At 38.7% G+C, this 13,209-nt stretch overlaps 2 protein-coding genes across 2 annotated transcripts; both read left to right on the top strand.

Annotated features, from left to right (window-relative positions):
- The first annotated feature begins 1,990 nt into the window (after positions 1–1,990).
- On the top strand, positions 1,991–5,152 carry LOC122776841 (taste receptor type 1 member 1-like). Its single transcript, XM_044037587.1, has 6 exons — positions 1,991–2,175; positions 2,402–2,708; positions 2,810–3,535; positions 3,682–3,888; positions 3,997–4,117; positions 4,224–5,152. The coding sequence occupies exons 1-6, from the start codon at positions 1,991–1,993 to the stop codon at positions 5,150–5,152; spliced, it is 2,475 nt and encodes an 824-aa protein (XP_043893522.1).
- Positions 5,153–7,649: 2,497 nt separating this feature from the next.
- LOC122777033 (taste receptor type 1 member 1-like) lies at positions 7,650–11,926 on the top strand. The gene is made up of 6 exons (XM_044037964.1): positions 7,650–7,831; positions 8,049–8,364; positions 8,495–9,220; positions 9,380–9,586; positions 10,458–10,578; positions 10,827–11,926. Exons 1-6 carry the CDS (start codon positions 7,650–7,652, stop codon positions 11,750–11,752), a joined length of 2,478 nt encoding a protein of 825 aa, XP_043893899.1. The 3' UTR covers positions 11,753–11,926.
- Positions 11,927–13,209: the final 1,283 nt, after the last annotated feature.

Genomic DNA, 13,209 nt, shown 5'->3' with positions numbered 1-13,209 from the left:
CTATTATGAAAACAACGTATCATACCTATTCCTACCTACACCTATATGTTCATACCTAGTTTGGTAACAGGTGTCCGGTGGTTTAATAAATGCACCATAAAACAAGTGTTATATACGTAACTTCAACACATAAATGATCAAATATCCTAACAATTACAGTATGTGGTGAGAATTAATGACCTTTTTTTTCTTCTTTTGGTGCCACAAATTTACACCATCGTAACTTAAGCTGTTTCTTTCCTTGCATTACCACGGAGATGCAGAGAAGTGGCTCGGTTTTAGCAATCTACGAATGTAAGTTTCACAGTATAAAGTGCATGGTTCAAGTACGCTTGATGGATCTAAATGAATTTTGCAAGTCTAATGTCAGGCAAAAATGGTCTGCTGGGCAGGCGCACAGGTCAAAGGGATAGTACACGGTCTCTTAATCATATGAGGTTTTGTATGGAATAAGCAATAAATCAGTTTGTACCATGTCAGGTTGCTATTTTAATGGCAAATTTGCCAGGTACTCAGTGAACACCTCAAGTGCTTCAGAATCGCAATGTATCAACACAGCACCTGACCGCACCACCCAATACCAAAACACCCACGAGCGCATTTGCTATTTAAATGATGTGGACGCTGTAAGAGAAAATAACAACTGCACTAGTCTGAGTCTAACTCAAATGCTTGCATTGTACTTGAAACAGCTTTATTCCAGGAAAAGCTCCAGGTCAAAGGTAAACTTTGATGAATGTAGTGCAAATTAAAAGACAACATAACACTTGACTGTCATTGTTTTTGTTTCACTGCTCTCCTGCTATGGAGAAGTCAGTGAGAACCAATTATGTTTGAATTGTGCATTTTCAAAAAGACACCCATCTGTGCTTAAACAGGATGCTACTTCTTTCAGTTAAAATAATCAACTGAGTTTTAATTCAAATAAGCAATCAGCCAATTAGATGGCAGCAGTGTATTTAAGCATCTAGAGATTGGCAAGATTACCCGTAAGAAACTCAAAACCAAGCATCTGAATGGGGCAGAAAGGTGATTTATTTGACTTTGAATGTGGCATGGTTATTGGTTATTGGCTGGTGTGAATATTTCAGAAACCACTGATCTACTGGGATTTTCATGCACAACCATAACTGCGGTTTACAGTGAAAGATGAGGGGGGAAAATTATTGTAAATTATCAATCTTTCGACTTAAACAGACACCCAGCACTGGTAACGGACGTCCCACATTGTCCCACATAAAAATAATCCTTGTCTTTCATTTACTTTGTTGGGATGTGGTCACCCTATCCAAAGGTCTAGGGCTGCAACTAACGATTATTTTCATAATTGATCTGTGGATTATTTTCTCAATTAATCAAGTAATCATTAAAAATGTCATATAACGTTGAAAAATATCGATCAGTGTTTGTCAGAACTGGAAATGATGACGTTCTCAAATGTTTTGATTTGTCCACAAACCAAAATGATTACATTTTAAGGATTTCTTAGTTATATGCATCAAAAAATCCAGAGAATATTCACATTTAAGAAGCCGAAAAGTCACAGAAACTGGTTTTAATTCTTTAGAAATTTAGTAATCAATTAATCGCTTCAGCCCTACATAGGTCCTATGTGGAGTAGCATCCCGTGACCTATAGTTTTTTCTGTGGGGGAACCTGTAGCAGCCACAGTTATGTGGATTGATGAGTCATGATAAACTGTATTTTTCTAAACCTACATGTACATATGTGTGTGTATGTACATACATTTATTCAATATTTATTAAGAATAATAAAGATGATGTTCAATTCTGTTTGTAGTCCACAAGTGTTTTACTTTTTGCATGCTATTGCTATGGCATTACTATTCCTCCTGCCATTTACATAAATAGGACATAAAGTGCATGGAAGTGACGACTGGGGGTTTGCCATTACCAGCCTCACATTGCTTATTAAAAGCAGAGGCTAATCCCTGCTGAAGCCACATTACCAATAAGTGATACCTGCAGCTATGAAACACTTCCATATTCTTCTGTGTCTCCTTGAATCTCTTTTCCGTGTGTTTACTCAATGTACGGACGTGGCAGAATCAGAATTTTGGCTGGAAGGAGATTATTTGATCGGTGGGCTTTTTGATATACATCAGGACAATACCACTTCCCATCACATCAGACCAGAAGCCACTGACTGCTCCAGGTGAGTCACGGAAATGTTCTGATGTTGAAACTACATCTCAGCTCTTAGCGTAACACTTTTTCCAACAATGAAAACTTTATACTTCCCATGTAACCCAATCTAGTTCATCAAATTTGCTGTGTAACATTTAATCTGACCTCAATTCTATGTCAATTCAATGTCTCAGCTCTTTCTTTGTACACAAGGTCTAAAGATGTCAAACTTGCTGTTCTTCTTATGTCCACAGTAAAACGCTAACTCTGTCAAGTTATCGGAGGTTTCAGTTGATGAGATTTGCTGTAGAGGAAATCAATAACTCCACCAACCTTTTGCCAAATGTATCTCTTGGATATGAGATTTTTGACCACTGTTCAGCATCACAGAACTTTCCGGGGATTTTTGACCTCCTTTCAGTCAATGGCTCAGTCTACCCTTGGGGTGAGCTACAGAAGAATCTGTCCAAATATTCAAAAGTCTTTGCAGTGGTTGGGCCCTTTTCAAGCAGTGAGACCATGACTACAGCTCCACTCTTCATGATGGATCTAATTCCTATGGTAAATTTTCACAAATAAGTGAAAAAAAAGGATCAGATGACATATCTGTATTTATTGTGAAGGAAAATAATGCAGATTTCTTTATTCCTCTCTATCACCAGGTCAGTTATGGAGCTGCTAGCTCTGCTTTTTCAGAGAAAGTGAAATTCCCCTCGTTCCTACGAACAGTGCATTCAAATGAAGCCATCATAGATGTGATTGTTGAAATCATATTGCATTTTAAGTGGCGCTGGGTTTCTTTTCTTCAGAGCAATGACGATTTTGGCACCAATGGCCTGGAGTTGTTAAAAAAGAAGATTGCCCGCACTGACATCTGTCTGGCTTACTCAAAGACCCTTTTTGACAAGACAAATTCCAGCCAGATATTCAAACAGATCAATGCACAAATGATTACTGTCATTATTGTTTTTGCACCAAAACAGATTGCGGAAGCTCTTATTCTATCAGCAATAGAGCTAAACATCACCAACAAAGTGTGGATAGCAGGGGACACCTGGTCCTTAAATGAGAGGCTCCTCAAGATGAAAGAAATCAGGAGTATTGGCACTGTTCTTGGAGTATCTCAATCAGTTGTGACGATACCTGGTTTCAGTGATTTTATCTATTCAACTATCGATCATTCTCTGTATGGACGTGAAGAACAGCAGACGTTTTGTAATCAACTTTGCAGCTGCAGAAGCCTCAGTGCCAGTCGTCTGGTCTCTATCGATCCGTCTTTCTCTTTTGCCGTTTACTCTGCCACGTACGCTGTTGCTCATGCCTTACACAATGTCTTGCAGTGTGGAGACGGTAAATGCAACAGCAGTATTACAGTATACCCATACATGGTAAGTATACAAATAATCAGATGGTTTATTTCAGTTACATAACGTCTATGGTCATTTCATTTAAATGTATTTTTGTTGCACAAACGTCGTAAACAACATCTTTACACAGAAGGTCATCAGTCATTCGAACTTTGTCTCCACATCAGGTTCTAGCAGCGCTGAAGAAGTCCAATTTCACACTGCTGAATCATAGAATTCAGTTCGATGAAAATGGCGACCCTAATTTCGGATCCTATTCTATAGTCTTCTGGAACGCGAGTGGGGACGCAGAGGAGATCGGCGTTCATACTTTTTTCCCATCAGTCCATTCTTGCATCAACGGCAGCAAAGTTCAATGGTACACAAATGGAGAGGTGAGCCGTTTACTTTGTGCAGTATACAATGCAGCGTTGTTTGAATAATAATACTACACTTAAAAGCTCCAGACACTGCACAGTATTTTCTTTCCCCACGTTGTGCAGGTGCCGACTTCACTGTGTTCCACAGAATGCTCTGACGGATACGCAAAGGAGCAAGACGGAATCCACAAATGCTGCTTCACTTGTGAAATCTGCCCTTATGGGAGTTACGTGAACAGCACAGGTAAGCCATGCATCAGGCAGTGCACTGGGGTCTTGCTAAAATAGTAGTCACGCAAAAATTAAACTGTTTCTTTATCAATACTTATTCCATTGCTTGTGTCAAACAGAGGACGCCTACACGTGCATGCCATGTGCAGAGACAGAATGGTCTACAGAAGGAAGTACGTCATGTAATCTTCGGTTGGTGGAGTACATCAGATTCACAGACGGCGAAGCCATACTGATCATGGTCGGGGCCTTGGTCTTGGTGGGCATCACACTCGCCATGTCTGTTCTCTTTGCCATTAACTACAACACTCCTGTTGTCAGATCTGCTGGGGGACCAATGTGCTTCCTAATCTTAGGCTGCCTCGATCTGAGTAGTGTTAGCGTGTTCTTTTACATTGACAAGCCAACACTGTCTTATTGCATCCTGAGGTACTTGCCATTCTTTTTGTTCTTCTCTGTCTGTATTGCATGCTTTGTTGTGCGCTCTTTTCAAATCGTTTGCATTTTCAAAATAGCGGCCAAGTTTCCCAACATCTACAGTTGGTGGATAAAATATCACGGACAATGGCTGATCATCACTATGATATTTGTTACTCAGGCACTCTTATCACTTATTGGCTATTCACATGGACCCCCCCAGCCTTACAATGAAACAGTGTGGTATCCAGAAAGAATCATACTTCGTTGTGACGTGAGTTTGAAAGCAAATTCTGCTTCAGCAATTTTACTTTTATTATTGTGCTCCCTTTGTTTTGTTTTCTCCTACATGGGGAAAGACCTCCCAAAAAACTATAATGAGGCCAAAGTAATAACTTTCTGTCTGCTCCTGCTGATCCTCACCTGGACTGGTTTTGCCACTGAATTCATGCTTTACCGTGGCAAGCAAATCGAAACTCATAATGCTTTGGCAATACTCTCCAGTCTTTACTCTTTTCTGCTGTGGTACTTCCTGCCAAAATGTTACATCATCCTTTATCAGCCTCACAAAAACACACAGAAGTATTTCCAAGACCTCATTCAGAATTATACCAAAACAATTAGCCAGTAGTTTCTTAAATTTAAAGAATAGATTAAACAGTACACAAAGACATGTTGTGCCTACCTTATTGTCAATCAACATTTCGTACACATAAATCATTATTACAGTTTTTGGTCTGTTATACAGTAGGTTATTAATATTTCAGGGCATATTTGAAAGCATTTGAGATTGACTGAGTTTCATTCTACTTCATATGATTGTCTTTTGATTTTTCAGTCTTACATATGAGCCACTCGTGTTTTTATGTAACTTTAACTTCACTATATGGAATCTGTCTCAAATTGTGAGGAAAGGTAGAACAGGGAGCTCTGCTCCAGTGGAGGAGGAATTCAAATTGTAGTCGTAGTCCGGACCATTCATCACTTTCATCTGCTGTGTGATTGCAAATTGACCTCTTTCAAATGACTTGTGTGGTGCAATGTTAAATTGTGCAGATACAATTTGTAAGAGGAGGTGGCATTCGAGCACAAACAAAAAGCTGCAGGGTTTACTTCATTTAATTTGTGTATATTTACATGTGACAATTTTGTGTGATCCTTTTTAAGAAGGTAACACTTTGTTCTATAAGTCCAGGCAGTGGGTGCAGTGGAAAGAGAGTTGCTTTAGCTATTAAAAATATGTATCTAATAAAAAAAACTTTGAAGACAAAACTACAGAAAAATTGTGTTGTGACATATGCTATACTACTCAGACTCTCCCTTTTCAAATCTCATCTCAACACTCATCTATTTAAATTGGCATAGTCACACCAGTCATTTTCCATCTGGGAACATAATTTACTTTTTTTTGTACTATTTTATACATTGTAAATTCACATTTTTGTATTCTAAACCTTTTAATCACTTTCAAATGTGTGGGTTTTTAACAACCGGTTTTCATGTGTATTTAAATTGTGTGTGTGTGTGGAAAAAGCTGAAAATAAAAAATAAAAAAAATAAAAATTTGAGTTCTCTTGGAATAAGCTACATCATGCTGCCACACAGCCTGACTGACCTCAAGCATGAAAAAGTCAGATAATCCTATATCACATGAGAGGGAGAGCTGTTTTTTTTTATAAGCATTATGTGCCGTATAACATATACGGCACATATAACATATGTGCCGTATTTTATCAGCCATTTTTCTTTAAATGGGAACATAATTAATAAAGCTGACATCGTGTGCTGTTGAAGAAGACGTGAAACAAGTGATTGAGAGCAATAAGTCCTCAGGAAAATGACATTATAAATCAAGTGAGAACTAGGCTCCTTTTTGGGCCCCATGAGAGAACATAATATTGGGTCCATGTATAAATAAAATAACAACAGTTACTGTATAATATTCACTCTGAGAATATACAGTTTGACAATATATCAACATTACAGACAACTTCATTATGACTACACTTCTGTTTTCACATTCATGAGCATGCATGACTGCAATCTGTCCTTTAGAGATTAGAGACCGACTCCTTAATTGGCTTAATCTGAACCACTTCAGTTTCACTGTGGATTGAAAGGGACTTTTTATGCAAAGGTCACATACAGTACATTGGATTATTTGTAGTTAGCGGTTTTCAGGAACTGTAATTGTGTCAACACTGGCCATTAAAAAGTGTCAATGCATGAGTGCCAATGCTGAACAGTCCACTGCTGTCATCTCATTATCTGAGTTTATGAGGGTGGATCAAGTTGGTTTGCCTTCATTTTTGGAAAGCTGTCATGTTGCCCATCTTTAAATCCCCAGTCTGTGGATTATGCCATATAGATTCTCCTGGTCTACAGGTTGAGGCGTGTCTGAAACGCATGCTCTGTTGAACAGCCTCACGTCCTGTATGAAGGGTTTATGTTCTCAATAATAATCTTCTTCAACACCGCATGATGTCCACTTTGGAAATTATGGTCTAGTTTAAAATTGAATGGACAGTAAATAGCAGCATGTTTTAGGTCATGGACACAGCGTGGCCCATCGCTGCTCTTCCAACCACGGGTTCTACTGGTTTCAAAGAAAAACAACTTGGTGCTGACCGAAATATCAAACTCAAGGCTTCAAAATGGGAGTTCACTAAACAATGGGTCGCATCACATTGGGTTGCCACATCTTGCCACAAGACTGGCACTGTCTTTGGCTTCATAAACCGCAGGAGTTCTCTTCTCCTCTCGTCTTCTATAAGTGCTGCAGTAAAAGGAAGCTGTCTCCAAAACTATGCAAGCAGACATCTTTTCAATGTTTGTCAAGATTTGTACACATTTATATCTGTGACAGAGAGTGAAGTGTATTTTTGATCCATGACAGAGGCACTGCCTTGTTTGCTCATGGTGGTTGCGAAACCTTGTGTCACAGGAAGCCAGTGCAGCAGCACTTAAATGCTTTTGCATACTGATTTGTGAGTTCTCTTCCAACCATGTATCCCACATGCATGGAAATGAACGCTGAGGCTAAAACACCACCTGTGTGTCACAACAAAAGTCCGAGGCAAATATGAGTATAGTTCATATCAGTTTAGTAAATGATAACAATAGCCATGATGAAACGTCTTCCTGCTTCTCTGTGTCTGCTCGGATGTATTCTGTGGGCCTCAAGTCAAAGCAGTGTCTCAGCCTCAGAGTTTCATCTGGAAGGAGATTATTTGTTAGGTGGACTTTTTAATATTCATTACATCAGCAGTCACGTTCTTCACGACAGACCAGAAGGAATCGATTGCTCCAGGTGAGTCTTGTCATAAATCTAAATTGAAACCAATGATGAATAAGAATAAGACTTTTTAATCGCAATTTCAAGAACTTTGCTGTATAAGATCGATTGCTACAGCCTAGTATCTCTTACGCTCATTTGCTACGACAATGTTTAAAAGTGTTTTTGAAGCCACACTGAGTACACTTGACTCTCATGCTGTTTTGTTTTGGGTTTTTTTCTTCATTTGCAGTCAAACCCTATTTCCTTCAAATTATCGAATGTTTCAGTTGATGAGATTTGCTGTAGAGGAAATCAATAACTCCACCAGCCTACTGCCAAATGTATCTCTTGGCTACGAAATATTTGACTACTGCTCAGACACTCACAACTTTCCTGAAATGTTCGACTTCCTCTCAGTCAATGACTTAACCCAAGCTCGGGGTGAACCACGCAAGCAACGCGCAAATAAGGCGAACATTCCCAAAGTAATATCAGTGGTTGGTCCCTTTACAAGCACTCAGGCACTGACTATTGCCCCACTGTTCATGGTGGACATTATTCCTGTGGTAAGTTTGCAATTACCACATTTTAACGAGTTAAAATTGAAAATGTTATTGACGTAAAATTGTCATTACATTGCATTTGAGGGTTAATGGTCACTAGAAATGATTAATTTCCCTACTGCTCTTTCGGCAGGTGAGTTATGGAGCGTCTAGCTCTGTCCTATCAGACAAATGGGTGTACCCGTCTTTCTCACGCACAGTGAGTCCGAATGCAGATGTCATACAAGTGATCATTGATATTTTGCAACACTTTAAATGGCACTGGGTTGCTTTCCTGAACAGTGATAACAGTTTTGGCAATGATGGACTCGAAATGTTCATTAATGGAATTGAGGATACTGATATCTGCCTGGCATACAAAAAAGGCCTTCATGAAAATTCAAATTACTCCAACATATTCAGACAGATAGATGAACAGCAAATACATGTAATTATTGTTTTCGCTTCAATAGTATGGGCTGAAATTCTCATTGAGTCAGCGATACAGCTAAACATCACACACAAGGTCTGGATCGCAGATGACGGATGGGCTTTGCACAGGAGGCTCCCCAAGATGAAAGGAATCAGGAATATTGGCACGGTGCTTGGGATCTCGCAATCAAAAATGACAATACCTGGGTTTGATGATTATATCTATTCCTCTCTAAGTCGGACTCTCTGTGAGAGCGAAAAACAATTCAGGTTTTGTACTCAGGTTCACAACTGCAGCAACTTGAGTGCTGAAGATGTCATTGGTGCAGACCCATCTTTCTCTTTCCCTGTGTATTCTGCTGTGTATGCCATCGCCCATGCCTTACACAATGTATTGCAATGTGGAGCCGGGATATGTAACGACAACATTACAGTGTACCCATATCTGGTGAGTATACAAATACAATTACTCAGAATGATTTTCAGGGTTTGTGAACAACTTCTAGCGCTAACAGTAACAACAAGTTTATTAAAATTTACCAGGGCAGTGTTCAACTGATTTTTAACCACCATTTGTACAGCATGTCACTTTGTGTCTTCACACCAGGTTCAAGCAGAGCTGATGAAGTCAAATTTTACACTTTTAAATCAAAGTATTCAGTTTGATGAAAATGGTGACCCCAGGTTCGGACACTATTCCATAGTGTTCTGGAATGAGAGTGGTTTTCCACAGGAGATCGGTTTTTACAGTTTTTACGCATCATCCAATTTCTTCATCAACAACACATTAATAAAGTGGTTCACAGATGGAGAGGTAAGCTGATTTTGTTGAATGCTATAATGTGTTCTCCTTCCATATATGCACACACATACAACGTTGCATAAGGCTGGTTTAAATCTATTGGGTGAACATGTCAAATCAAATGGTATTTAAATCACAACATACAATATCTCAATGAGCTTTACTGATACAATGTGTCCATAGGGCTGTAAAGCAATTAATTTTTTTCATCTGCCCTTCTAAATATCTCTGGGTCCAGACTGATTCTGTCATACAGAGAACCAGCAGCACTGTATCTCACCATCTCTTCATTTATTTGTTTTATTTCACTTCCTAAGTGGGTTTCTCTGGGTTCTCCGGTTTCCTCCCACAGTCCAAAAACATGCAAATTTGGGAATAAGGCAAATTGGACAATCTAAATTGTCCGTTTGTCTCTATGTGGCCTGTCCGGGGTGAACCCCGCCTTTTGTCGGCTGGGATGGGCACCAGCGCCCCCCGCAACCCTCATGTGGAGGATGAAGTAGTAGAAGATGAATGAATGAATTAACAGTCGTTTAATTGAATTAATTGAATTAATCCAGTCGTTTGCCCAAAGTGGCATTGTATTAATTTTTTTGTTGCATAGACCACACAACAATCATCAGGTGTTTTTAAATGTATGAAAACACCCCGCAGCTCTGACATGTGTAGACATGGTGCACAACTGGCTATGAATGTGATTTACTGACTATGATATGAAGCTATTGAAACCATAGAAACCATGTCTATTTGGATAGCTCAATTCTATAAAACATCTTCACAAAGTGAAATGGCTACTTCCCTGTTAACAGTTGCCTTCACCCTCCACAGCATTATTTTTTACTGCACTCACATTCAGTCATTGTTCAATACATGTACCGTGCAGGTTCCGACTTCAGTGTGTTCCCCAGAATGTTCTGTTGGATTTGCAAAGGAGCCAGATGCAATCCACAAATGCTGCTTCATTTGTGAAATGTGTGCGCCTGGAACCTATATCAACACCACAGGTAAAACACAAACACTGTGCTGTCACTGTTGCTTGCTAAGCTCTTTTCTGTCGCTGGTAGGAATTACACTTCAAATTCCCCTTCCACTGTGACTTTCTGGCAATGGGTATGAATCAAATCTGTTGAGGAAATGACTTGCAGAGAACCAGTTTCCCTCTATTATCATATACAGCTTTGTCCAGTTAAAAGATGAAGTAAAATGAAATCCCTGCAATTGTAGCAAGTTGTCCATCTCTTGTGTTACACAGAAAATCCCTACGACTGCATAGAATGTGCAGAGACAGAATGGTCTACAGAAGCAAGTACGTCATGTAATCTTCGGTTGGTGGAGTACATCAGATTCACAGACAGTGCAGCCATACTGATCATGGTCGGGGCCTTGATCTTGGTGGGCATCACACTCGCCATGTCTGTTCTCTTTGCCATTAACTACAACACTCCTGTTGTCAGATCAGCTGGGGGACCAATGTGCTTCCTAATCTTAGGCTGCCTTTGTCTGAGTAGTTTTAGCGTGTTCTTTTACATTGACAAGCCAACATTTTATTTTTGCATCCTGAGGTACTTCCCATTCTTTTTGTTTTACACGGTTTGTATTGCATGCTTTGTTGTGCGCTCTTTTCAAATTGTTTGCATTTTTACAATAGCTGCCAAGTTTCCCAATGCCCACAGTTGGTGGATAAAATATCACGGACAATGGCTGGTCATCACCGTGATATCCGTCACCCAGGCACTCTTCCTTGTCATTGGCTATTCACAAGGACCACCCAAGCCCATAGAAACATTGTGGTACCCAGACAAAATCCTACTCGAATGTGACGTGAATATGAAAGTCAATTATGCTTCTATTACTTTACTTGTATTGTTGTGCTCTCTTTGTTTTGTTTTCTCCTACATGGGAAAAGACCTTCCAAAAAATTACAATGAGGCCAAAGTAATAACTTTCTGTCTGCTCCTGCTGATCCTCACCTGGGTCCTTTTTGGCACTTACCACAACCTCACACGTGGCAACAGTATTACAACTCTTAATGCTGTGGCAGTACTCTTCAGTCTCTACTGCTTTCTCCTGTGGTATTTCCTGCCAAAATGTTACATCATCGTTTTTCAACCTCACAAAAACACACAGCAGTATTTCCAAGGACTCATTCAAAATTATACCAAAACAATTAGCCAGTAGCTGATTTCAGTGAAAGTGTCCCTCCGTGTAGCTGGTGTGACTCAGGCGTTATGAAAGAGTACAATACATTGCTAATAATCTATGAATCATCCTACTTTGGGATTATGGAATGTTATAACAATGAAAACATGAAGCACTTAAACATAGTTGAACACGAGGCCCATTTGCTGTTCACGACATGATGATTCTTAACATGTTTTAAAACAGAAGCTTTAGCTTTGTTAGAGATTAGAAATAGGCTACAGGTACGGTATGTAGCTGATTGTGTCATCTGAGTGCAACTCTTTTCTTTTTTAAGACTGAATAGACTATGTTTGGTGATAGATTTCAATGATGCATGAAAACAAATGTAAAAATATAATATATATATATATATATATATATATATATATATATATATATATATGCATATACACATACATATGTATATGTACAGTATATATAAAACTGCTTCATGATTAAATGACCCACATGGTCAGTTTATTGGCTGATGATCTGTTGAAGGTTATGTGATGTTTTCAAAGTCAAATTGTTATTGCTATAATAAAGAAAACAGCATGGAATTTGTATTTTGAAGTGGGTGTCATAGAAATCCCACCACATGATGGCGCCACCTTACAGCCAAACTGTTGTTGTGCTGCCTCTTGACCAGGGTGTCATCGTAAATGAGAATTGGTTCTCAACTGACTTACCCTGGTTAAATCAAGGTAAAATAAATAAATAAAAATAAATATGACAAACGCTGCAGCCCACAGAAATGAGAAACCTGCACAGACGGGGACTACCATTGATTCGAAAGATGTCATTTGACAGGTGTTTTTGTCTCTGGTGTCTTTGTCTATTCAGTTGTTGAAGTTGTTGAGTGCTTTCTTCTATACCTCAAATGTGTGTCAGGAATCTGCCTATCATTTATTGTGTTAGTTATTTGTTTTTGCTGTATATATACATATATATATACACATATATACATACATACATACATACATAAATACACATATACAAATATAGATATACATATAGTTAAGACAGAAAAAAGAATGGGTGTGTGGAAGTTCAGATGTGTCACATTTAAATGATATGTAATGTAGTGTAGTGTTTGTTTATGTTTTGATTTACTATATTTATTTTGTTTACTGACATTTACTGTTATTGATGATTATACATTTATTACTAGTTTTATATTACTATATTTACTATTTTGTATAAGTTTGCCTGCAGTGTCCACACATCTATTGTACACTTCATTGTTGACTATCATACTGTATATTGTTTTATGACTTGTTTATTAATGTTTTGGTCTCATTGTGGTCACCAGGACTGTCTGACATTCATATGCATAGTTCACTTTTCCATAAAAGATAGCGTTGATTGTCTGAGGAGTTACTGTGTTTCTAAACAAGTGTCTGTCTAGGGCAGCAAACAGCATAGGACCGGCTCTAACCCAAACTATTTTTTGA

This window comes from Solea senegalensis, linkage group LG11 (genome assembly GCF_019176455.1).
Source record: "Solea senegalensis isolate Sse05_10M linkage group LG11, IFAPA_SoseM_1, whole genome shotgun sequence".
In the NCBI taxonomy this organism is placed as follows: Eukaryota; Metazoa; Chordata; class Actinopteri; order Pleuronectiformes; family Soleidae; genus Solea; species Solea senegalensis.
The sequence above is the reverse complement of the archived record's forward strand: the minus strand, read 5'-3'. Positions and strand labels throughout refer to the sequence as shown.

Excerpts from the sequence above, each read along its gene's own strand:
- LOC122776841 (XM_044037587.1), top strand. The coding sequence starts at position 1,991 with ATGAAACACTTCCATATTCTTCTGTGTCTCCTTGAATCTCTTTTCCGT. Across the intron at positions 2,709-2,809 it reads TGATGGATCTAATTCCTATG|GTCAGTTATGGAGCTGCTAG; the intron begins GTAAATTTTCAC and ends CTCTATCACCAG. Across the intron at positions 3,536-3,681 it reads TTACAGTATACCCATACATG|GTTCTAGCAGCGCTGAAGAA; the intron begins GTAAGTATACAA and ends TCTCCACATCAG.
- LOC122777033 (XM_044037964.1), top strand. The coding sequence starts at position 7,650 with ATGAAACGTCTTCCTGCTTCTCTGTGTCTGCTCGGATGTATTCTGTGG. Across the intron at positions 7,832-8,048 it reads GAAGGAATCGATTGCTCCAG|TCAAACCCTATTTCCTTCAA; the intron begins GTGAGTCTTGTC and ends CTTCATTTGCAG. Across the intron at positions 9,587-10,457 it reads AGTGGTTCACAGATGGAGAG|GTTCCGACTTCAGTGTGTTC; the intron begins GTAAGCTGATTT and ends TGTACCGTGCAG.